Below are 24,343 nucleotides of genomic sequence, written 5' to 3' on the forward strand. Positions count from 1 at the left end.
AAGAACCAGATCAGACATTTCCTAGTGTGACTGGGTTTTATTTTAACTCCTGGCTCATCACACACTGCTCACACCATCGGGTAAGCGATGACAAAATAATTAAGCTCTGAGTCGATCAGGTTTCTGAACTTCTTGTAAATGTCCCGCAGCAGTCGGTCCTCTTCACTGGTCTCGTGCCTGGTGGTGTAAATCCTCACCTGTGTGGATGAACAGCAGTCACAGACACACAAAGCAACCTTTGCAGGTGAAGCCCTGTGGGCTGTTCAGACTACTAAATAAGCCAGCCAGCTAATAAAGGGGGACAAATCCTGAAGTCCTTACTCGGGCCATATCTTCACAAAACAGAAGGACTATGCTGCTGTAATCGATCTTCTGCAGTTCAATTTAGCGAGTCTAGTTAAGACTCGCTAAATCAAACTCAGGTCGCCTTCACCAGCGGCTGGTACTCCTGTTTGCTCCCATTGGCCTCCCACTGTGGGGATGGTGGGAAAACTCGAAACAAGGTATGTCACCTCTAGCTACATAATTAACATACCTGGACTTGCGTATCTTGATTCAATGTTCTCTTTTAGGGTAGACCTGGCCTTAGTATTTGCTCAGACAAGATTCCCAGGGTCGTCATTGAGAATTGAGTGAAAAGCAATGCTTAAACCTAGGTTCCCCTGTCTTTTGGGATTTCAATGGCAGAATATCAATGTTATAGTGGACCACAAGCTAAATATGAGTCAAGAGTGTGATGCTGTTGTAAAAAAAGCAAACATGATTCTGGGATGCATTAACAGGAGTATAGTGAACAAGACCTGAGAAGTCATTCTTCTGCTCTACTCTGTGCTGGTTAGGCCTCAGTTGGAGTATTGTGTCCAGTTTTGGGTACCACATTTCAAGAAAGATGTGGAGAAATTGGAGAAGGTCCAGAGAAGAGCAACAAGAATGATTAAAGGTCTAGAGAACATGAGCGATGAGGGAAGACTGAAAGAATTGGGCTTGTTTAGTTTGGAAAGGAGAAGACCTAGAGGGGACACGATAGCAGTTTTTAGGTATCTAAAAGGGTGTTACGAGGAGGAGAGAGAAAAACTGTTCCCCTTGGCCTCTGGGGATAGGACAAGAAGCAATGGGCTTAAACTACAGAAAAGGAGGTTTAGATTGGACATTAGAAAACACTTCCTAACTGTCAGGGTGATTAAACACTGGAATAAGTTGCCTAGGGAGGTTGTGGAATCTCCATCTCTGGAGATATTTAAGAGCAACTTAGATAGACATCTATCAGGATGGTCTAGACCAGGGCTACTCAACCCAAGGCCACATGCAGCCCACGGCCAGTTTATTGGTGGCCCATGGGAGAGAGCTAAAACAAAAAAGTAGTCAATATATTGGTCTTCTGTTGAGATGCATTTTAGTAGTTAAATTCCTTGACTGTCACTGCTCATTGAAAGTGCTGCCATATGGGTGGAAATCAGGTAACTATTGCATTTATTAATATCAGCAGAATTGATTTAAACGGGGTCTGTGTGTTGTGTAGTCTTGCCTTAATCTTTGAATTCATGCCTGTCAGAGTGAAATAAGCTATTTGCATATATTTGCATATATATTTGCATGTATATGCAACTACACTTAGGTTGTGGCCCTCGGCATGTGCTGTGAGTATCATTGTGGCCCCCAAGGCTTCCAAAGTTGAGTAGCCCTGGTCTAGATGGTACTGGGTCCTCCTGTGACAGCAGGGACTGGACTTGATGACCTCTCGAGGTCCCTTCCAGTTCTAATGTTCTATGATTCTATGAATATCTGGGGGAAAAGTGCCTTGTTCTCTGCCCCAGAACCCCTTCATTGCCAGAATCTGAGCAGCTCTTGGGACATCTGCTGGAGGCACAGGACTTTGGGTTTTGCTAGCTCCTTGCAGGATGGTTTCTCCTGGTTGCAACCGTCCCTGCCCATGATTCAGGAGAGCTTTCCTATTCAGCGTAGATTATAAGCCCATGTGTTAGTCTCACTAAAGTCAATTTAAGACATGTTTAAATGTTTTTTTTGAATAGGAGTCTTCTTTATAGGGGTCTCCCCAGCACAGAGGGGGATTCTGGAAGAGGTGACACTGAGGAGGCCACTTCACGGTACCTTTTCTGAGTCTTCTCTGTGGGGCTAATCAAGGCCTGGAAGACCTGTCTCTGCAAGTGGAATTTGGAAATACACATAGGATCCTTATACTGCCTCCCAACTCCTTTCCCTGCATGCTAATGGTAACTTCCAAACCACAATCAGAGGTGCAGCTGCATTAGTGTGTCCATAACCTACATTTTGACAGGGTAGAAGGTGGGCGATTTGGAAAGAGATTTTTTTTACCTTCATGGTACACAAGACGCATTTCCCTTCTGCCCGATTTTGCAGCAGCCTCTCCACAAACGCCACACTAAGGAAGGCCCAGACTTTGAGGAAGAATAGCTTCTCACACGATAACACGAGCTGCAGCAGCTCCTCATCCAACAGTTCATGGTCATTGTTGAACTCTAGTGTTAGTTTCTTGAAAATAAAGGACAGTGTAAATTTCTGTACTGGTAGGCAGGACGGTTATATATAGGATTCATCTCTTGTGAAAGCTGCCCTGTGATTTCCTGGGTCAGGGTTTCACTTTTACACCAACCGTTTGGTACTACGCCCACACAGCCATGGTGAGATTAGTGACAAAACAGTAACATGTTGCTGTCTCACCATACCTGCAGAATGGACTTGTAGGCTGGTAAGAGATTGGTGAGAGTCGGCCTCATTGACCAATCTGGGTCACTGAAATAGCAGCTCCGTAGACTGATGCTCCTGAGCGGGATCTCTGCTAAGAGTATTCTGGCTAGACTGTTGTGCTTCATGACTCTTTCAAAGAAGAAGTTCACTTTCAGGTTGGGTGCCCTCTTGGCTAGGTTGGCCCAGGACATCCCCCAAATCACCTGCCCGTGGGGGTCATGGATGTGGCACTTGATGTTCATTGTCCAGAGAGAATGGGCGTTGTGCTCACACAGGATGTCCAGCAATTCATCGGAGATGCAGTTGTAATTAAGAGTCAGGATGACCAGGTTGCGGAATGTGGATATAGTCTGGAGGAACAAGGGGCTGCTGTAGATAGAAAGATGGTGGCTGAAGAAGTCTTCTATGTTGATTTCAGAGGCAAAACTTTTGTTTTTCAAGTAGCTCAAAGAGTTCAAAAGCTCACAGCCTTCTTCCAGCGTCACTCTGGCTCCTTTCAGGTTGAGATAATCAAGGTGCTTGCCCGTTCTTTTCAGGAAAGTACTTAAGTTCTTGATAAACTGACTCCGGATCCCATTTTTCCAGACCAATCGGTCTAATTCCAAGTGCTGAATAATCAGGGACACCAGACGGCTGTTACATTTTCCCAAGCGTGAGAGAAGCCCCCTCATAGTCACTTGAAATTTTCGGGTCAAGACAGCATTGTAAGGATTCAGGAACTTGATCTCTAGCTGTTCCAAGTACTTGCCGAATCTCTTGACGTACCACAGCGCAGATTCAAACTCGGATGTGTTTGACCTGGACGGCCGCCCACTGAAGGTGATGGTTCTGGTTCTCCAGAGAGAGCCTGAGTACATGGCTTGATTCCATCTCTTGCAGACTAAAGCCGCTTGAGATCTGTCCCTGTCGTCTAGCCACCAGAACATGTTGCTCAGGCAGATGTCGGGCAAGTAGGCCCAGCAACTCTGCTCAGGTTCTTTGTCATCCTCCATGAAAGAGACAGTCAGTTGCTGTGGGGTGCAGAATCAAACCTGGACGGACTCGAGATTGGGAAGGCTCTGGCTAGTTAGTTTGCTAGAAAGAGACTGGTCCAAGTGAATAGCAAAAATCCTGCTTTACATCCAAACGCTGGTGACCACATGAGCTCTTGGGTCTAAACTGTGATCTCACCAAAAGAGAAAATAAGCAGAATACTGTTATACAAAAGGCTGCCTTCAAGTGGGTCTATGATCCCAGAACAGTGGCAGACTGGGTTACAACAATGACTATGCTAAGCACCCTGCTTTCAGGTTCAGACTGATTAAACGCCTTCAAGTAGTGATAGCTGGAGACATCAGAGGGCATGAAGACTGAGTAAAGCTAGATCATGTGGGTTGAAAGGCTGCCTTCACTGGCAACGGAAGGGGCTAGTAGAGCCCAGACAGGGCACTGGGCTAAGGAGGGGCCCCCACAAAAAGATCTCTGGGTAGCCAAAAGTGCAGATCCTTTTATGAGGGTTAGCCTGGGGCCTGGGGCTGCAGGAAAAAGTCCCTGTGCATTCTCCAGCTTGTCTGGTGGTGGGAGGCAGAGATGGATCCCACTGGGTGGGAGCGGCGTCGCCAGGGAAAGCTGTCCCCATGCTGTCCTCACCTGCAGGTTTCATCCCTCCAGTTCCCTCTGCTGGGAACCCCAGCCAATGGCAGCTGCGGGGAGCCGTGCCTGTTGGCACTGCCCTGCACTCGCCTGAGTTGTCCAGGTCATAGGATGAATTGGGATGGCCGCCCCAGGCCCTGCACTTTTGGGAGCCTTGTGACAGCTGCCCCAATCATCCTATGAACAAGAGGGACCTGGAAGATTATGGGGGGGAGCCTGATGCAGCAGCAGCAGGGGTCAGCTGCCCCCCCACTCCATGACAGTGGTAAGTGGAGCACCTTGGCCATGGGGTGCTCTGCTTTCTGATGCTGTGGAGAAGTGGGGTGCATGATGGAGCAAAGCTGGCTGCCAGGCTGCTCCAGCTTCTACTGCCTGCATGCTGATTGGGGGCCCCTGCTGCTGTTGCCCCAGGCCCCCATAATTCCCCTAGGCCATGTTGCTTGGGGGAGGGGACAAAAAGGTGGAGTGGGGGCAGAGCTTGGGGAAGAGGTGGAGTGGGTGGGACTTGCAAGGGTGCGGGGTTGCCCCAAGCCCTGCACCCCCCCTCTGGAAAACCCTGGGAAGTGCAGCCTGCAATGAGCCACATTTCCCCTCCCCCAAAGGGGAGCTGTCCCAGGTAAGCACCCTATATGTCCTATCCCAGCCCTGAGTCCATCCTCACATCCTAACTCCCTCTGGGATCGCACACCCCAACCCTGAGCCCAATCCACCACCCTAGCTGCTGCCTGGACTCTGCACCCACACCCCAATTTCCTGTCCTGCACTCACACCCCTTGGCCCCAGCCTGGAGCCCCCTCCTGCAACCTAAATGCCTCAACCTCAGTCCCCTCCAAAGCTCACAGCCCCCTCCCGAACCCAGCCTCCTGCTTCAACCCGCACTCCCCTCCTGCACTCTGTACCACTCAGCTTTGGCCCCATCCTGGAGCCTAGGGGACCCCACCCAATAGCTCAGGGCCCCCGGCAGAGTTAATCTGGCTCTGGCTAGGGTATTGTTTTGCAAGGTGTGTGCACACAAATATTAAAAGAAGCCAGCAGAATTAGTTGTGAGAGTGATCCTGAAGGCTGAGTCTTCATTAGGGAAAAAGGAACGTGAACTTGAATTAACTAACTCAAAGTAACACCTTGGGAAGACAAGGCAGTTCATAATTTCCATGAGTTAGCGGTTCCAGTTAAAAACTCCCTGCTTGCTTATGTGAAAATGACAACTGCCTCATTTTCTAGGATTTACTTCATGTGAGCTAATTCATGTTCAGAATAGACCTTATTTTTCCCCAGCAAAAACGAGGCCCGAGCGGATCAGACAGAACTGCTGAGCAAAGAACTTACTGGAGTGGCAGTCCTCAAGATTTCTGAGCAAGGAAACTGTCTACTGTTTGTTTCTACAGATTGAACTTCTCTAGTCCGGCACCTTTGGGAGTTGACCAGAGCCAAGCCAGAAAATTTGCCAAACCAAGGGAGGTTGATATTGTCTAGTGGCATTACCAACACTTCCACTGCCTACTGGGCTCTGAAAAGACATCTGGGGTAAATTAGAGCTAAGTAACAGCACAGCAGGACTGGCAGCTGTAAACAAACTTTATGGCACTGCAGAAAATTACCACACCCATGACGAGTGGACATTTGGCTAACTAAAATCATGCCAGACTATGGATGTTGCCAAACCAGAGTGACTGACTAGAATACAACCTAGTACAACTTGTACTTTCCAAAAGCTTTGCAAATGGGTCTGGCGAAACCACATGTCCAGGGAGCTAAGAAACTAAACATGAAGCTTTTCAGTGATCTAATTTTTCAGTCCATTTTAGAAGTTTCATGTTGTCCAATAAATGGGGAGTCAGGAAACCTGATGGAGGGTTGTAAACATGAGACAAATATTGTACATTATTCAAGAGGAATTAGTTACCAGTTCTGATTTCCATGCTAGACTGGTGGGAAGGCATTTATACCCCCAGCACCCTTCCTCCTCTGAGCTGGTCCCGGCAGGGTTTAGTGGGCGCTGAGACATGTCATGTGCCTGCCCTCAGCCTTTATGAGGGAAGAGCAGGTAGCTTCTGTGATGTCGCGGATCCAGCCTGGCTTTATCCTAATACAAATAGGGAGTAAATCAGCTGAGCAGTGTCCTAAGGGGCTGATGTGAAGGCAGGAAGGAGAGAAAGACACGTTGCTTGTGAGCTCAGTGCAAACAGCACACAAGGAAGGGGGGAAAGCGGGGGGGGGGAGGGGCTGGCTGCAGTACATCCTTCCCTTCCCCCAGGAAACCAGGTGATGCCTGAGCTGCAAACAGCAAGGCAAGAAAGTGATGCCTTGCTCCAGCTTTTAACCAAGGGGCTGCAAACCTCATGCACACAATGAAGTTGGTTTCCATTTATGACAAGACAGGTGCTTCCTTCCGAGCTTTTAAAGACCATTCAATGCAAAAAGAAACGTACAGATTAATCTGCATGTATTTGCTCAGTTGTCTGATGCTGATTTTCATGTGCTGGAAGAAGAGCTTATGTTCTAGTTTCCTACGTCGTTTTCACTCATGCAACGTGTTATGGATCTGATGCATCAGAAGCCAGTGGATTGTCAATATTTTTGCAGTTACCGGTTACTGAATTTGTCTTTTCAGAAAATAGCCCCACAGCACTCAAGCGTTAGGTTCAGTAGCTACACTCATTTTCATCCTTGTGGGAGTGACATTGGAAAGAAAGCTGTTCCCTCTCAAACTCCACTTACAAGTCCCACCCACTCAGGACACAAGTGTAAGATGCCACTCACCGGGCACTGTTTAGATTTTCCAAATATGGTCATCCCTCTTCTTTCCTACATGCTTTAATCAGCAGTGGTGTAAGGAAGGCTGACATTTGAACGTTCAATCTTCAGGTTTAACACCCCTCTTGAGACGAATGAGAGTCATTCCCAGGTCTTTGGGCTAAGGTCACAAGCCGTCCACAGATTTGCCATTGTGTCAGTTACAGTTGGTACAACTTCTGAAGATTCTCTTTGTAACGAGAGATGCATATTTATATTTACATAAAGGCTTCATTCTGGAGCACAAGCTGGCTGCTCCATTCAGCCCTAGCCCACTTGGTTTAATTGTTGTACCATCGCATTTTGTTTTACATGTCACCTATATGCGAGAGACTTTAAAACATGACTGCACCAGGGTTCTGCAACCTCACTTTTAACTCTGATGGGCGTGAAGCAAAGTCTGGGCTAAGAGAAGACTGTCCTAGGACTAGAGGCCTTTGAAATCAGATCTGATTTACAGCACAAGTTCCATCTCTTGTTTTTTCATGTCTGTCCTTATGCAATTGCACCCACTAACCAAGAGGGTGGTTAGCAAGAGAATCCAGTTCTGCCTTTAGATGTCAGAGGGAATTGCACACCTGCATCTGAAGATTAAATTTAGCCCAGAGAGAAGGCGTAGAGATTGGTGGCAAGGCTGATCTAGTTATTTATTGCACTTGTCAGCTTTCCATGACTGTAGTTATCTGAGGCCAGATCCCCACTACAGCCAGTGATTGGCTTATGGTACGAAGCTCCAGCCACATAAAAATTTTTGCTGGAGTCAACTTACCTTAAGCTGAGCCTGGTGCCATCATCATAGCAGGTTGATGGGAGAAATGCTCCCTTAAACTTCCCCCCTCACTCCTCATGAGAAGTAGGGAGTTTCAGCACTGATGAGGGCACCCTCAGCATTTGATTTAGCAGGTGCTTACTAGACCCACTAAATCAAACTCTGGAAGATCAATTGCTGAAGCATAGATCTTCCAGGTAGTGAAGATGTGCCCTGTGCATTTCAGTCTTTTATGTCTTTATTTTCACAACACCACTGAGAGTTAGGGAAGTTGTAAGGGTTGGCTTGCTCCTCTAAAGGCCAGCCCTGTTCCATTATCACACCCAGCTGGGAAGGGATCAGGTGATCCCTATAAAGGGATGAAAGGGAATTGGTGAGAGGAGCTACAGAAAGCAAACAGGAAGAGACTCCAGGCTGGAAGAGACTCAGGAGGCTGCTTTTACACTGGCATGATTTTGCGCAAATACTTTTAACGGAAGAGTTTTTCCGTTAAAAGTATTTGCGCAAGAGAGCATCTATACTGGCATGTGCCTTTGCATAAAAGATTTTCTTCTGCGCAAAAGCATCCGTGCCAGTGTAGACACGCTCTTGCACAAGAAAGCTCCGATGGCCTTTTTAGCCATCAGGCTTTCTTGCGCAAGAAATTGATGTTACCTGTCTACACTGGCCTCTTGCGCAAGAACACTTCTGCAAGAGGACTTATCCTTGAGCATGAGCGTCAGAGTATTTGCGCAAGAAGCACTGATTTCATACAGTAGAACATCAGTGTTCTTGCGCAAATACTCGCAGCCATTGTAGACAGGCGGCAAGATTTTGCGCAAAAGCAACCACTTTTGCGCAAAATCTTGCTAATGTAGACACACCCACGAGGTCACTGAGCCTAGCCCCCTGCCCAAAGCAGGACCAATCCCAAAAGGTAAAAGTGGGTCTGAGCTGCTGCCTCCGTCCTACTCCCAAAGCAGTTTGCAGGGGGGGACAGTCTATTTCCTTCTCCTCAGTTGGAAGTAGGAAGCCCCTTTGAAGGCGCTCCTAGGAACAAGGAGACATCAGATTTCATAGGGAAGGGCTTATTTCACTGTCCATGTGTTTTTCACAGCTGTGAAATTGGTAGAACCCTACCAATGAGTCAGGCTCTTGCTGAAATCAGTGGGAATGGCTGATGCTCAGCATCTGACCCAATAGTGCTTATAAATTCCTTGAAGCAAAATATACTCCCCAGTAAGTGACCATCATGGTGCTGTCAGTGGTGAAGGGCTTGTGTGGTGGGAGAAGGAGGGCTGTGAGGAAGCCCAGCAGACCTTCATATAATCTGTCTACTGGTGTGGATCACTATGGAAGTTAGAGTCCAAGCTGAAAGCCAACACCTTGAAGGTTTCAGTGTAAGCGCTGGGGACCAAGTACTTCTCTGTGGTGTGACTGCACCATCAGCTGTGACACACCAGCATTGCTGAGAGCGCATCGGACCGTGAACCTCCACTCTTGTGACAGGCAGGGCACATAGAACAAGTGAGTCCCTAAGGAGGAAATACATGGTAATGCCCCAAAGGACACAGCTGTCCATAGCTTCTGGTGAAGTTTGATGATAAACCTCCTTGGCCCAGAATAAATTACAGAGAGTGGTTCTTTATTCTCTGCTAGCCTGAGAAGGATGATGCTTTTATTCGCTATGTATAAAGTTATGTGGTTTAGAATGCCATTACTAGTGCTGAACTGAAGTGTGGGGTCTGGTGGAGCGTCTCTGGTTCCAGTTTTTCCAGTAGTGCCTTACAAAGGCTCCTCTGTAAAACAATCAAAACCCAATATCACTTTTTTTTTACATGACTAGGTAAGCCCATGATTTTATGCCCTTAAACTCCCTTTAACTTCACACAGTGGTGTATTTTGTTTCAGTTGTGTGGCATCTTTCATTGCAGAAATATGCTGTCTACAGAGAAAGGCAGTCATTCTGTGATCAGTCTATCTGAGGAGAGAGATATACTGTGCTCTTTCATGGACATTTGTTTTCCCCACCCCACCCTGTCCCACCACAATATAAAACAAGGGTAGTTCTGGTTGAAAATATAAGGTTACATTTTTTGTCTGTTGAAAATACAAAACAAAGCAATGGGAGATTGTCCTGAGTAAGGACTGTAGGGTTATGTCCCAGGTCTGTATAGTTAGCACCACTGCGACCTGATCTGTGCACAGCTTCTGCACCGGTATAACGGTCAGGAATTATTATCATAACGGCCATACTGGGTCAGACCAAAGATTCACCTAATCCAGTGTCCTGTCTTCCGACAATGGCCAATGCAAGGTGCCCCAGAGAGAATGAACAGATCAAGTGATCCCTCTCCTGTTGTCCATTCCCAGTTTCTGACAAACGGAGGTTAGGGACACCATCCCTGCCTATCCTGGCCATTGATGGACCTATCCTCCATGAAATTATACAGTTCTTTTTTAAACCCTGTTAAAGTCCGGGTCTTCACAACATCCTCTGACAAGGAGTTCCACAGGTTGTGTGCGCATTGTGTGAAGAAATATTCCTATTGTTTGTTTTAAACCTGCTATTAATTTCATATGGTGACCCCTAGTTCTTGTGTTATGGGAACAAGTAAATAATTTTTCCTTATTTACGTTCTCCACACCAGTCATGATTTTATAGACCTCTATCCTATCCCCCCTTGTTTTCTCTTTTCTAAGCTGAAAAGTCCCAGTCTTTTTAAATATCTCTTCATATGGCAGCTATTCCACACTCCTAATTATTTTTACATAGTTGTACTGGTAAAATCCCTAGTGTGGACACCATTATACCAGTATAAAGGTGCATTACATGTTATGCCCCTTCGCCTATAAAGATAAACTACACTGGCAGAAGCCCCTTTCAAACTGGTATAATTATGCCATTCTTGCGGAGTTGTGCTGTTTTCATTACACCAGCATAATGCAAGTGGTATAACGTGGGTGAGAGTGGCTGCCTGTACAAGCCCTTCATTAAAATGTGATTAGAAAACGGTTGGGTCTCAACATTGTATTGTGCATCTTGATTGGGCCATGCTTACAATTTATGGGGCCCTACACGAGTTACCTAAGGCTGCTGAACCTCTGTGGCTTCTGCTGGGGTTCAGCTTCCCTCTGCCCCTTTTTTCCCTACTATAGCTTCTGCTTGGGCTCAGGGCATCCCTGGGATCAGCATGGAACTGCACTGGCTAAGGACTCCTCTCCACCCCTGGTGTGACAGTAGGGAGCCCTCAGTTCAGCATCTGGCTGGCCAATAGGAGCATGTGGGCTGGGGGGGACGACAAAAAGAGGGCAGGGAGAAGGCAGCCCTGTTGCTGGTTGACTAAGACAGCAGGCAGGGGGAGGAGCTGGACCAGAGGGGAACCACAACAGTCAGGCTGTGTCTACATTGGTGCGATCTTCCTTCTTGTGTGAGAAATATGCAAATGAGGCAAAGCATGGAATATCACTGAGCCTCATTTGCATACATAATGAGCTGCCATTTTTGCAAAAGAAGCTCTTGTGCCAGAGGGAGTTGTCTACACTGCCCCTTCTTGTGCAAGAAAAACCCTCTTGCGCAATGCTGCTATGCCGATTATTTTCAGGAATAATGGCATTGCGCAAGAGGGTTTTTCTTGCACAAGAAGGGGCAGTGTAGATGCTCCCTCTGGCGCAAGAGCTTTTGTAAAAATGGTGACTCATTATGTATGCAAATGAGGCTCAGTGATATTCCATGCTTTGCCTCATTTGCATATTTTTCACACAAGAAGCCGTGAGTGTAGACGTAGCCTAGATGTCAGGAACGTCCCAAATTCTAGTCTTTCTGCCGCTGCCTAATGTGTACTGTTGGGCAGTTGCGATGCTGTTAGGATTGAAAGTTTTATTCTTTTTGTATTTATCTTAAGCATAGTAATATAGTAGCGATGTAGCAATAATATAGCAATATAAGGCGTGTGTATATATATATATATATATATATATAAAATATTTTACAAATTAAGTCCTTTCAGTTGAAGGTCTATTTTCTTTGTTCTGAAGTTTAGTAAGTGTGCTAAAGTAGAAAGACAGTCTTCGATATTGTGGCTGTGTTAAGATTAGAGAAATTCTGCTAGTGTTGAAGGCCAAGCCTTAGTTGCTTAATTTACAACGCTTTTGCTTTGCCATGCAGATCTGTAACCTCGGACAGCTCTTGTGTATGTAAGGAGGGTGAATGTGTCCAAGTTATAAAGTTATATAGAACCAGATGGCCGAAGAAGGGGGGTGAGTGAGCATGGGCATGGCCAGAGGACGAGACAACCTGATTGCAGATGAGCCATTAATAACTATCGGTATATACCCCCTACTCACAAGAAGACTGGATAATTGGCAGACTGACTACCTTAAAGCAGAGCAAGCACCCTGAAAGGACGATTGATTACAGGATGAACCTTCGAGAGATGTTTTGGGAACACTCACATCACAAAGGTAACGTTCCAGTCACAAGCTGACAAAGCGGAATCCATGGATTTCAACAAGAGAAACGGATTATAAAAAGCAGGGTGTTTTGCTATGGAACTTGGGTTTGTCTGCCACTATCTGGAGAGGAGTATCGGATCGATTGACCGACAAGGCCCTGCTTCCCCCCTCCGTGCTCGATCTAGCTGACCACTAGATTGACACAACCTCTGCACTGGTAACTATATCATCTGGCAGAACTGTGTATGCATGATGTTTTGTGTGTGTGACTGAAAAGCATATGCAGCTGTTGTATTCTCAGTAAATACGGTGTACTGCCTCTTCCTTCATAAAAGATTTAGTGTGCTTCGTTTAAGCATAACAATGCAGCTGGGGTCAAATTCAAGCACTCCTAAGAAGCTAGCTTGATTAGGGCACAGGGGGCCCTGAACATTAGAGCATAGTTTCTAAACATGGAGACTGTACACCGGGGGTGGGGAGCTAAGGTCCGGGGGCTGGATGTGACCTCCAACTTGCCTGGATCTGGCCCCTAAGGCTTGGGGCTCCCCTCCTAGCCTGCTCTTATGCTCTCCCTCCCACTCAGACCCCATACCCCAAGTCTGCTTCCTGGCAGCTGCCCTGCCACATACTGAACTCATTTTTGCCCCCACCCTAGAGCCTAGGAGGGGCCAAAAATCTATTAGCCTGGGCTCCCCAGGCATATGGGGAGTGTCTTTCTCCTCCTTTTCAGTTGAGGGCCACATCAGTGAGATTGGCGTGTGTGTGTGGTTTTGTTTTTGTTTTGTTTTTTCTCTCCTCAGTTGAGGGTCATGTCAATGAGATTGTGTTGTGGGGTGTTTTGTCTGTTTGTTTTTGCTTCTTACTTTTGTGCGTCCCCCCCCACCCCCCACTGATTTTTTTTGGGTCAGTGGCCCTAACCCAAAAAGGTTCCTTTCTACCTCTGCTGTACATATATTCATACCACTAGCATCACTGAAATATGTGAGTGCCTTGCAATTTTAATCCTTCCAGGGCACCTGCTATGGGAAATGCCCCATCATCCCTCTTATCTACAGTTACTAGATACTGGGTTGTTTCTCATTGGGTTATGCTGTATTTCTCAGAAATATAGTACCTCGCTTTCCAGGACTCGATTTTGGTCTCCTCCGGATACTTTGCAAAGAAGCCAGACGTAGGCACTTGGTCTGAACAAATGAATAATAATGACAATGAATACAAAAGAACTTAAGGTACTTCTACACTGCATCCCTAGTTCGGGCTAGGGATGCAAATGGAGACAACCGAAGTAGTTAATGAAGAGGGGATTTAAATATCCCACGCTTCAGTAACATGATCTCGCCGGCACGCTAGTTCGAATCACAGCTGATTTTACTGAGGAGTAACATTAGTTTTTGAGGAGTAACATTAGTTTGGACTAAGGGCTTTAGTCCTAACTAACACGTCCCGGCGCACACTTCCTGGTTCGAAACAGCTGTGATTCGAACTAGCGCACCGGCGCGATCATGTTAATGAAGCATGGGATATTTAAATCCCCACTTCATTAACTACTTCGGTTGTCTCCATTTGCATCCCTAGTCCGAATTAGGGATGCAGCGTAGACATACCCATAGAGGGAACATTGATGCAAGGCTATTTTTTTCCATTTGTGTGCAGAATAATTTTTGTTTCTTGCACTACCAGGGGTGCACCACCAGTAGAAACTCATACTGCAGCTGTTAGTGCTCTGCTGATCAGCAGGGCAGTACCTGAATCTCTCCTGGGTGGCTGCCCAAGCACTCAGCTTACAGAGTACACTGCCCTTCATCCTTTATGCATCCACACTTGGGCTATGTCTACACTTGCGGCTTCTTGTGCATGAGTTCTTGCACAAGAAAACGTCCACACTGCCATGTGTGAGCTGTGCTTTTGTGCAAGAGCGCCCATGGCAGTGTGGACGCTTTCTTGCACAAGAAAGCTCTGATGGCCATTTTAGCCATAGGGCTTTCTTGCGCAAGAAATCCCTGCCGAGCGTCCACACTGCCCTCTTGTGCAAGAGCTCCTGCGCAAGAGGGCTTACACCTGTCAAAAAAGAGCGTCACTCTTGTGCAAGGAGCCCTCTCTTACCACACCGTACTGTGAATTTCCTTGCGCAAGAGCTCTGCAGATTCTCGCGCAAGAACAGCTGTACTTGTGCAAGAAGCTGTGAGTGTAGACATAGCCTTGGGTAGGAGACAATGGTGTCCCTACGTCAGGCCTTGAGACATGAGGAGGGCTCTGTCCCTGCTTCTGCAGAATCCTGGTCACACACCTCACAGGGTATTCAGAAGCATGTGGGGAAGTGAAGGGAGACAGAGGAAGAGGCAGGAATGGGAGGGAGAGTGCAGCTTTTTAAAATAAACCATCATTGCCACTTATATATTCTGGGGCTATGCAGGAGCTTGCGCATTGCTCCTAATGAGCCGTGGGAAGCAGGCACTAGGCATGCTCCTGGTCTCACTGCATATTCCCCTCCTATGTCAGGGGCTGGGAATAGAGCCATGCAGGGACCTTATGCTAAGTCTACACTGGCGCTGTCCAGGGCTTTCTTCTGAGGGCTGTTGGCACCCCCTTTAAGGCTCCTTTGTGCTGACCAAATTGTAAAAGGCCCTTAGCATATCTGCGATCAGTGTGATTTACCAGGCCATATTCCCAGCTAATGTAAAGCAGGTGTAGTCCCATTGATTTCAGTGGCTCTATGTCAGTCTGCATACATGAGTCACAGCTGCAGAACCAGAAATATTAAGGGCTGATTCCCCACTGTTACAGCCACTTGACATGGGCATAACTTCTTTGAAATAGAGCATAAGACTTGTTATGGAGGGTACAGCTGGGCAGTGCCATCCTCGTGTAACTGCATTAAAGTCAGTAGAACCAAGGACTGGAAGAGTTCTCCACGGTCCCCAAGGTTGCTATGACAGGCAACCTCCTCATCTATGTTTTTCAAGCTTAATTTTAAAACTAGCTAGGGGGCCTGCCCTTCCCACCGGAAAGCTGCTCTGGACCCTCTCTCCTGCGATGGGTAGAAACCTACTTTCCAACCTGAATATATTCATGGCCAGTTTGCACTCACTTGTTCTTGAATCTGGTTGTTTTCTCTACTCTATGCCCAGTGCAGGGTTGCCCAGGCTGCTAGCCCTCAATAAGTAGCAATTAACAGAAGAGGCCTGTGTGACTCTGATCTGAAGTAGCACTGGTCTAGACAGAGCTTGTCTAAAGTCCAGTTGTCCCCCAGCACCCCTTTGCTCTTCTCCAGTGGCAGGAGACATACAGGGAGCATTTCTCACCTCGTGCTTCCTTAGAGTTGGACCTGGGAGGAGAATATTGCACTGGGAACAGGCTGCCAACACATCGTAAGTCATTGAGTCTTCGGGATCCAGCACAGAAGTGAAAGCAGAGCGGCTTGCTGACTTTTTGTTCTTCAGTGGCTTGAGCGAGGGCCGGGAGGCAGAAGACAAGTCCTTCTCCTTCCGTTTTGGGCGAACATCCTGCCATGCTGCAGCTGCATTCTCACGGGGGGAAGACCTCACCAGCGAGGGAAGAGGGAGCGGCTGGGATGTTGTGACTGACTGGGTGGCGAGAATTTCCGCGAGTTTGGAGAGAGGGCTGCACTCATTCTGCGAAGGACAATGAAAAAAAACAATGGACATCGCCAGATGGTGAATCAATGAGGGTGCCCTGGAGGATGTCAGGGCACGTGTCTGCACCATGACTCAATACAAGAAAAAATTAAAAACACCCGAATGGGAGACTAAAAATCAATAAAGGCAGATGTCTTTAAAAAACCAGAGGGCAGGAGAAAGGTGCCACAAAACACACTGCAACTACAGGTCCCTTCTAGGGTGGGGAAGTCACTGTGTGCAGGTGCTCCACAAAAAGAGGACAATGGTGTCCAGACAGATGCCCTGATGGGGAGCCAGGTTTTTACTAGGAGCCTCTGCACCAAAAGTATCATCAAACTGGCTGAAAGGTTAGTAGCAGCCCTTTCCGAATAGACACCCCCTCAAGGCAACAGGATTGGAGCCTTTGTTCTTCAGGGCTTTATTAGCCAGTCTAGCTCTTGCTAGGCAGTGGGAGGGAAAGATGCAGGAGGTGTGTAGAATCACAGCTGTTTTCATTCTGCATTGGCAGCAAGAGGGTAAGAGCCCTGGAGGCAGCCTGCCAAGGAAGGACTGGCGCTAACAGGGCATGTGTGGCTGGTGCAAGGCTGTGCAACCTGAGCAGCCAGAACCTGCTGTCCTGCTGTGTCCAGCGTGTGGCTTTTGACAAAAACGGCGTGGTCTGAAGGATGCCCAAGCTCTTTGCTGGTTTTGCTCGCCAATCACTTACCAGGTGCTGGAGGTACTGGTCGTCGGGGAAGCACTTATTGCATTGCTGACACAGATTGTCACTGAGACCTGGAGAGGAAACGGGGAAAGCAATCTACTGTTAATGCACAGAGCAGTCAAATACTGTTCCCAGCTCCTCAAACTCAGGTCACGCCAGGCCTGCTGATGGGGGGGGGGGGGGGGGGGGGGGACAAAGGGGCAATTGGCTCAGGGCCTGGTGATTTTTAAAGGGCCCAAGGCTCATGGCCATTGCTACTGGGAGCCCTGAGCTGCATGCTCCAGCTGACTCCGAGGGCTGGTGGAGAGCAGGAAGGGCACCACACTGTCCAGGCAGTGCTGGGGGTAGGCTGCCCAGTCCTGTCCCTTCTGCCCCATCTCTTCTGGGAGCATGGAACTTCCCTCCCCCCACCACAGTGCCCAGTGGGCCAGCAATCCTGTCAGCTCCCTGGGTCATGCAGACCACCACTAGAAGCACCTGATCCAAACGCTGCTGAACGTGAGGGGACTGGAGCCTAAGGCAGGAATGGATCCAAATTTCCCTGTTTGCATCTCTTGAATAAACTGAAGTTTTGAAATTTCCTCCCTGCTGATCTCTGGAGTGGTTGAAACCCAACTCTGGATCAACACTTTGTATCTGTCCCAGTGAGTATGTTCTTGCTCTTTCCCCCGTCGTCCTTAGACTCATTGGTGGCATTCACAAATGATCACCCGCTTCTCCTATCACCAGTGCTCCCTCTAAGATTTTCCAACCATGAGCAGAGTGAGTTTTGGTTTGTGCACCAATATTGAGGTCATGTGTGCTGGTTTGGATGTGTGCCACCGTGGCACCCAATTTATTTACAGACACTCACACAGACATGCGCACATGTTCCCCGCCACCAGAGCAGGCCCGGCGCCCCACCCCGCCCATGCAGCATGTCATGCTCCTGGTCACAGGAGGAGATACGCGCCCCTTCCCCCCATGCAACAGGTCCCGTTCCTGGCCCCAATCTCAAGAACAGGCCTCAGTGCCCCCACCACCTGGCAGCCCTGGCCACCAGAGCAGGCCTCCTCTCCCTCACCATGCAGTCCTCTGCCCCAGTGGCTTCCTCACCACGCTATCTCAGCAGGCCCCGCCTGCCAGAATAGCCGTCTGCAGTTCAAGTGCTGCTGCACAGCTCTCTAGAGGAGGTGGGTGGGAGAAGAAATGTTTGTGCATACTATACATCCAATATGATGGGGACTAATTTAGCTACAACTACTCAAAAGAGAGATCTTGAAGTCATTGTGGATAGTTCTCTGAACGCATCCTCTCAGTGAGCAGCGGCAGTCAAAAAAGCAAACAGAATGTTAGGAATAATTTAAAAAGGGACAGAGAATAAGACAGAAAATATCTTATTGCCTCTGTATAAATCCATGCTACACCCACATCTTGAATACTGCGTACATATGTGGTTGTCTCCTCTCAGAAAAGATACATTGGCATTGGAAAAGGTTCAGAAAAGGGCAACAAAAGCGATGAGGGGTTTGGAACAGGTCCCATATGAAGAGAGAGTAAAAAGACTTGGAGTTTTCAGCTTAGAAAAGAGAGGACTAAAGGAAGATATTATTGAGGTCTATAAAATCATGACTGGTGCACAGTCAAGATGTGGTGAAGACTAGGACTTTAACAGGGTTCCAAAAAAGAGCTAGATAGATTCATGGAACTTAGGTCCATTATTGGTTATTAGCCAGGATGGGTAGAAATGGTGTCCCTAGCCTCTGTTTGTCTGGAAATGGATGACAAGAGAGGGATCATGTGAGGATTACCTTCCCTTTGAGGCATCTCTTATTGGCCACTGTCGGCAGACAGGATACTGGGCTACATGGACCTTTGGTCTGACCCAGTATGACCGTTCTTATGTTCTTATCTTAGTGGGAACATTGCCTATCACGCTCTAGCAAGCCTCTTTCTCTTAACCCACAGAAAACTGACCCTAACCCCAAGGGACAGTGAAACTAGAGAACTTGGCTTTGATGCTTCAGCAGGAAGAAAGTGCAACTCAAATCTGCTACTTTTAAAGGTCACAGTAACAGGCTAGCAACATGGACCCTAAATACTCCACCAGCTTAGCAGGTTCTGAACCTGGTGGAAAAGGCGTAAGTGGGTTCTGCTTCTCTGCTACAGATAAGAAAGGCGGCACTGTCTCTTCGGGAAGAGATACTCACCTAGGCTGTGGGCTCTAAGAGCTGTCAAGCTTGAAGACTAAACCAAATCCCAGGAAGGCGTGAGCTTGTGCTGTAGCTAGAGTTTGCAAAGATGCTGGTTCAGTCACCCCAGGCAGTTAGCAGCAGCGTTGTTATCGCAGATGAATAATCAGACTGGTTTTATGGGATGGGGGTCCCTGCCTAAGTAAGGACGCTGTCCTCCAATTCTTGAACACCCAAAACTGCCAACAGCAGTTTTGGAGGAAACAAGGAATCAGGCCTGTAAATGTCACTCTAGCTTAAAATAAGCCTCTTGGGGTATGTCTACACTGCCACCCTAGTTCGAACTAGAGTGGCTAATGTAGGCATTCGAAGTTGCAAATGAAGCCCAGGATTTAAATATCACTGGCTTCATTTGCATCTCGCCGGGCACCGCCATTTTTAAATCCCCCTTAGTGCAGACTCCGTGCCCGCGGCTACACGCGGCACGGAGTAGGTAGTTCGAATTAGGCTCTCTAATTCGAACTACCATTACTCCTCGTGGAACAAGTGTACCGGTAGTTCGAATTAGAGAGCCTAATTCGAACTACCTACTCCATGCCGCGTGTCGCCACGGGCACGGAGTCCGCACTGAGGGGGATTTAAAAATGGCGGCACCCGGCGAGATACAAATGAAGCCCGGGATATTTAAATCCCGGGCTTCATTTGCAACTTCGAACGCCTACATTAGCCACTCTAGTTTGAACTAGGGTGGCAGTGTAGACATACCCTTGTAGATAAAATTAAGGTCCAATGTTTGTGTTTTACCACTCTCTCTGCAGAGCGATTCCACTGGCATGACCAGACCAAGCTGGATTTACAATTGTGAGTGTAAATCAGAGCAGAATTTGACTCATTGGCTGTGGCTGTCTAAACAATAACCCCTTTGGGGATTTTTACACTATATGGGATAGCCTGATTTATTAAAAGACATGAATTGTGAGTAATTACAGGTGGCAAGGGAATTTTCAAAGCAACAGACTGGAGCAGCGATGGACAGCCAAGACTGGTGAGTGGGCCACACAAGTGCCCCTCCTTCATCTCAGTGGGCCGCAAGACTGAAAGTGGTGGACCCATTGGGGTTCCACCTATGGGCCGTACACCCCCGTTTGCCCTTCCCCCCAAGCCTCTTGTGCACTGGGGCACCAGACCCCATCCCGACCTACACCTCCCCCTCCTTCCCAGCACTTTTGGAGCACCATGAATCACATGATTTGTGCTCTATCCCTGCTCCTGCCCCTCCCTCCCGGAACTTGAAAAGCTGAGAATCAAGCTCTGGGAGGAAGGGGTGGAGTAGGTAAGTTCAGTGCCCCAGTGTGCAAGAGGAGTGGAGGAAGAGGACATAGAGGGGGTGCACAAGCCACAGGTGGAACCCCAATGAGCCGCATGCGGCCTGTGGGCTGCCTACCACTGCCCTGGAGGATCATGATCCTGTTCTAGATAATGAGAAATTCTGGCTACCTGAGGATGGGAGACTCAAGGCTGGAGAAGGAGACAAGTCACTGGTTTGACAGTGTATCTCACCATTGTTCGCCGGTTTACTGCCATTCTGACAAACGTCTTTGTGCTTGTCCAAGTCCTTGTACATGATGTATCTGTTACACTCCCAACAGAGCTCCGTTCGACTCCCGCAGGCCTCGAGGTGCCTCTGCAGCTTGCTGAAGGGCATTTCCAGCTCGCAGAATGTGCATTTCAGGGACCGTTCATTACATTCATTGGCCTGCAGGTGGGAAGAGGAAACGATTGCAAACAGTCAATCGAAGCTGAAAGAATAAGGACGTTGGGTGGCTGGAACCACGGTCCATCCTGAAAATGTCCCTGCTAACGTCTCCATCCTCATCTAACTCCACATCTCCTTCCTAACCATTCCCACTGTCTGCTTCTCCCAGCGCAGCCTGCAAGATGCTGAGAATGGCCTCTCACTTTCCCTAGCTTCCTCCCTGGAGCTGTATGAGACACAAGCGTGGACGGCAGGGCAGAAGTGCCACGGTCCAGGAGAAGAAAGGCCCCGTGGGATGTACTGAGGCGATCGACTCTCCTAGCTAATCCCTACGCGAGAAAAAGAGGGTAAGGACAGCGCTGACCATGTTTATTGAAATGTAAAATGTTTCTGTTAAATGAAACTAAAGAATGACCAGTGGCACCAGAACTATTTTTAGGGTGGGGATGTAGAGGCGGTGTTCCCCCCCCCCTCAGTTGTTCACGCCCCGCACTGCCTCAACCTGGGGTCACACCTAGGGTTGCCAACTCCACCAGATGCATTTGAGACAATGGTGTCTGGTCTGTCCAGGATGGGAGAGCTGGAAACTTAGCCACAGCTGGAGGCAGCTGTGGAGTCCTGGGCCAAGGCCAGGAGCGAAGCCCATGAGGATGGCATCCTGTGGAGCCAGTGGGAATGGTAGGACTCTGAAGGGGCTGCCTGGAGACCGGGACCCCAAAGCCCACGGAGCCAGCTGGACTCCAGAGGGGCTGCTTGGAGGCAGGGAGCCTGGGCTGCTGGAGCTGGCAGCAGGTTGGCAGTGGGGCCAATCCCTGGGTGCATGGAATCTGGGTGCAAACCCCCCTGCGCCCCTATTTCCTGCTACTGTCGTGCTTAAGATGTCTGAGGCTGGGGCTGTTGCATTTCAGCAGGCAAGCCCAAGATGTTTATTTTGCAATCATCCCTCTTCAGTGCAACTCAAGGTGACTTGTCAAAGATCATCCGAATAGGATTCTGCTATCCTACGTCACGCTACTCACCGTGTGACTCTCCAGCTGGTATTTCTGCATGCTTTGGTGACACAGTTTACATCTGACCTGAAAGCCAAGGGGGGAAAGATTAAGTAGGCTGCTTAGGGGAAAATACAAAACGGATCCTGGGGGAACCTTTCAAAGATGTCTGGTGGCAGCTCGTGCCAACTCTTCTTCCAATTAATTGCTTATTTTTATTCTGTTTGAAAAGCTGGTGGAGACTGTAGTTTTTGCGGCAGGGACTGGGCTATGTGAGACAAGATTTAGTGGAAAATATAGTTCTGATCTGGCTGTTCAAGTGCAGGGTTTGACCATTTTATTCAGGAATCCAAGCCTGGAATTTCCCCAAGTTCAATGATAAAGACAAAGAATCACAAATTCATGTATGTGCCTAACTCCCATTGATTCCAGTGGATGTTAGAAGCCTATAGCCCTATCGAAATAGGACAGGTGCTCAGTGGGTGTCAGAGATCTTAGCTCTGTGGACGTCGATGGAGTTACGATGAGTTACACTTGATTTCCCCATTCTGTTATGCTACTTTTTATGCATTGAAATCAATGGAGAGACACCAGCATATAATAAACACAACAGAGTGGAGTCAGGCCCATGTGCTAGGCTTCAGTTTGACCATGTAGATGCCATGTGGACGAATGGGAGCTATAAGTCCAGAAGGGACACGTTTCCTGCTCTTCAACTACAGACGTTTGTTGCTATTTGACATTCAATAGCATGGACAGCGGATGAACGCCCTGCCAGGGAAGGTAAGCCCCAGCTTCTCCCCTTCCTTCCAAGGCCCCACCCCTGGAGCCAACCCCCACCCACCCCAGCCTCATCCTTCCTGGCCATCTGCGGGGCCACAGCTGCCATGCTGGGGCCCCAGCCCTTCCCGGCAGCCAGGGAGCAGGGCTGCCCTGCCACTGCCCCACTCCTCGCACTGTGGACCCAGCCTTCCCTGGTGGCCAGAGCATGTAGGTAGCTTCACTTGCCTACACTATCTACTGCCCATGTCCAATAGCATGGCTAGGCTAAAAGGAAACAGAGCTCATAACCAGGAACTGTTGTGGTATAAGGAAATGGAGCAGCTCTCACCTGCTTATGTGCTTCTTCCTGATGGCTCTCCATCTCCTTTAGAGCAATAGGTTCATCACACTCTGAACAGAGAGCGAGAAACCGTGTGCAGTGGGTCTCATGCAGAGAGAAATTGGCAGCAGACACATCTCGTTTGCTGTGTGGCATGGAGGGGGGAAGAAAAGGAATGTTACTTCTTTAACTCAACTCTAGCTTGAAAGTGAAAGATCAATATTTATATCTGTGCCCTATCTGACAGAAACATTTGGACTCCATTAGGGCCTGCCTACACTACGTGGAAGATTGATGCTGCTGCAGTCGATCTTCTGGGGTTTGAATTAGCAGGTCTCGTAAAGACCCACTAATTTGAACTGAGTGGGCGCTTCCATCGGTGCCAGTAGTCCTGCTCCTCACAAGGAGTAAGGGGAGCTGATGGGAGCATTTGCTCCTGTAGACTCCCATTGCATGGATGGGGCGAAAACTCTATTTAAGATACGTCGACTCCAGCTACATAATTAACGTAACTGGAGTTGTGTATCTTAAGTCGACTTTCCTCTTTACTGTAGATCAGGTCTTACTGACTCCCCTCACACATGCAGAAATCAGGAATAACTCTGAGTCCCATGGGGTAAAGTTGAGGCAAGAGGTGAATCGGGAACTATGTTGCAAAGTTTGGAGGTGGATTCCAGCTGTGTTTGGAGAACTATGGTCTTCAATAGATCTAGGATAACATACATTAGCTGAAGATCTGCTCCATAGCTTTTTGATCACAATTATGATCGTTTGTTTAGGGCTCCCAAGGCAGGAAGATACAGTAGCTCCTCGCATAACATTGTAGTTATGTTCGCAAAAAATGCAGCTCGAAGCAAAATCCATTTTCCCCCATAAGAATTAATGTAAATGGTGGTGGGGACAGGGAGGGTTAGGTTCCAGGGAATTTTTTTTCAGCAGACAAAAGATAGTATATACATACACAGTGTAAGTTTTAAACAAACAATGTAATACTGTACCCAGCAATGATGATTGTGAAGCTTGGTTGAGGTGGTGGAGTCAGAGGGTGGAATATTTCCCAGGGAATGACTTGCTACTAATTAATGAACTAGCACTTGGCTGAGCCCTCAAGAGTTAACATGTTGTAAATTATCAGAGGGGTAGCCCTGTTAGTCTGAATCTGCAAAAGCGGAGAGGAGTCCTGTGGCACCTTATAGACTAACTGAAGTGTAGGAGCATAAGCTTTCGTGGGCAAAGACCCACTTCGTCAGATGCATGTTGTTAATGTGGCCTCACACTCCTAGGGAACTAAGGGGAGCTAATGGGGGGCTGCCAGCCTACCCTGATTCCAATCCCCCTCCCCCCCCAAGGACAGGCTGCAAGAAGTGGACAAAGCAGGCCACCAAACAGGGTTATAAGAGGGTCTTATGGAACTATAAACAAGCACAAGCTCTAATACAATGTTAACCGGGACAGTTAACCAGGACAATATGAAGTGGGGAGTTACTCTATGGGTTCCCACAAGGACAGTAGCTCTCAATTATCCTAGATGACTGTAACTCTTTTAGGAGTCTGATTTGTCTAGCATACCTCCAAGTTTCACCTCTTGCTTACAAAATCAGACATAAATACACAAGAAGGTCACAGCAC

At 48.0% G+C, this 24,343-nt stretch overlaps 2 protein-coding genes across 5 annotated transcripts in view; both read right to left on the reverse strand.

The window, feature by feature from the left end:
* Positions 1-17: 17 nt before the first annotated feature.
* Positions 18-9,399, reverse strand: LOC102461847 (F-box only protein 39). 2 transcript variants are annotated; one of them, XM_025179836.3, is made up of 4 exons: positions 6,263-9,399; positions 2,706-3,885; positions 2,335-2,511; positions 18-197 (listed from the first exon to the last, which is right to left on the reverse strand). In XM_025179836.3, exons 2-4 carry the CDS (start codon positions 3,717-3,719, stop codon positions 69-71), a joined length of 1,320 nt encoding a protein of 439 aa, XP_025035621.2. In that variant the 5' UTR covers positions 3,720-3,885; positions 6,263-9,399; the 3' UTR covers positions 18-68. The 2 variants fall into 2 exon arrangements, with proteins under 2 accessions (XP_025035621.2, XP_014424083.2); XM_014568597.4 differs by having other exon boundaries at positions 2,706-3,892.
* A 142-nt stretch (positions 9,400-9,541) lies between these two features.
* The window catches only part of XAF1 (XIAP associated factor 1), a 37,869-nt gene continuing 23,067 nt past the window's right edge, over positions 9,542-24,343 (reverse strand). For all 3 annotated transcript variants that reach the window (XM_075904922.2, XM_089772245.1, XM_006113283.5), the window contains exons 3-9: positions 22,724-22,859; positions 21,643-21,699; positions 20,428-20,623; positions 16,700-16,767; positions 15,658-15,987; positions 13,470-13,539; positions 9,542-9,699 (exon numbers count right to left, since the gene is read on the reverse strand). In XM_075904922.2, coding sequence (XP_075761037.1) covers positions 9,686-9,699; positions 13,470-13,539; positions 15,658-15,987; positions 16,700-16,767; positions 20,428-20,623; positions 21,643-21,699; positions 22,724-22,859 — 871 coding nt within the window. In that variant the 3' untranslated portion in view covers positions 9,542-9,685. The remainder of the gene's footprint in view (positions 9,700-13,469; positions 13,540-15,657; positions 15,988-16,699; positions 16,768-20,427; positions 20,624-21,642; positions 21,700-22,723; positions 22,860-24,343) is intronic.

Source organism: Pelodiscus sinensis, chromosome 21, assembly GCF_052426305.1.
Source record: "Pelodiscus sinensis isolate ZL-2025 chromosome 21, ASM5242630v1, whole genome shotgun sequence".
Lineage (NCBI taxonomy): Eukaryota > Metazoa > Chordata > Testudines > Trionychidae > Pelodiscus > Pelodiscus sinensis.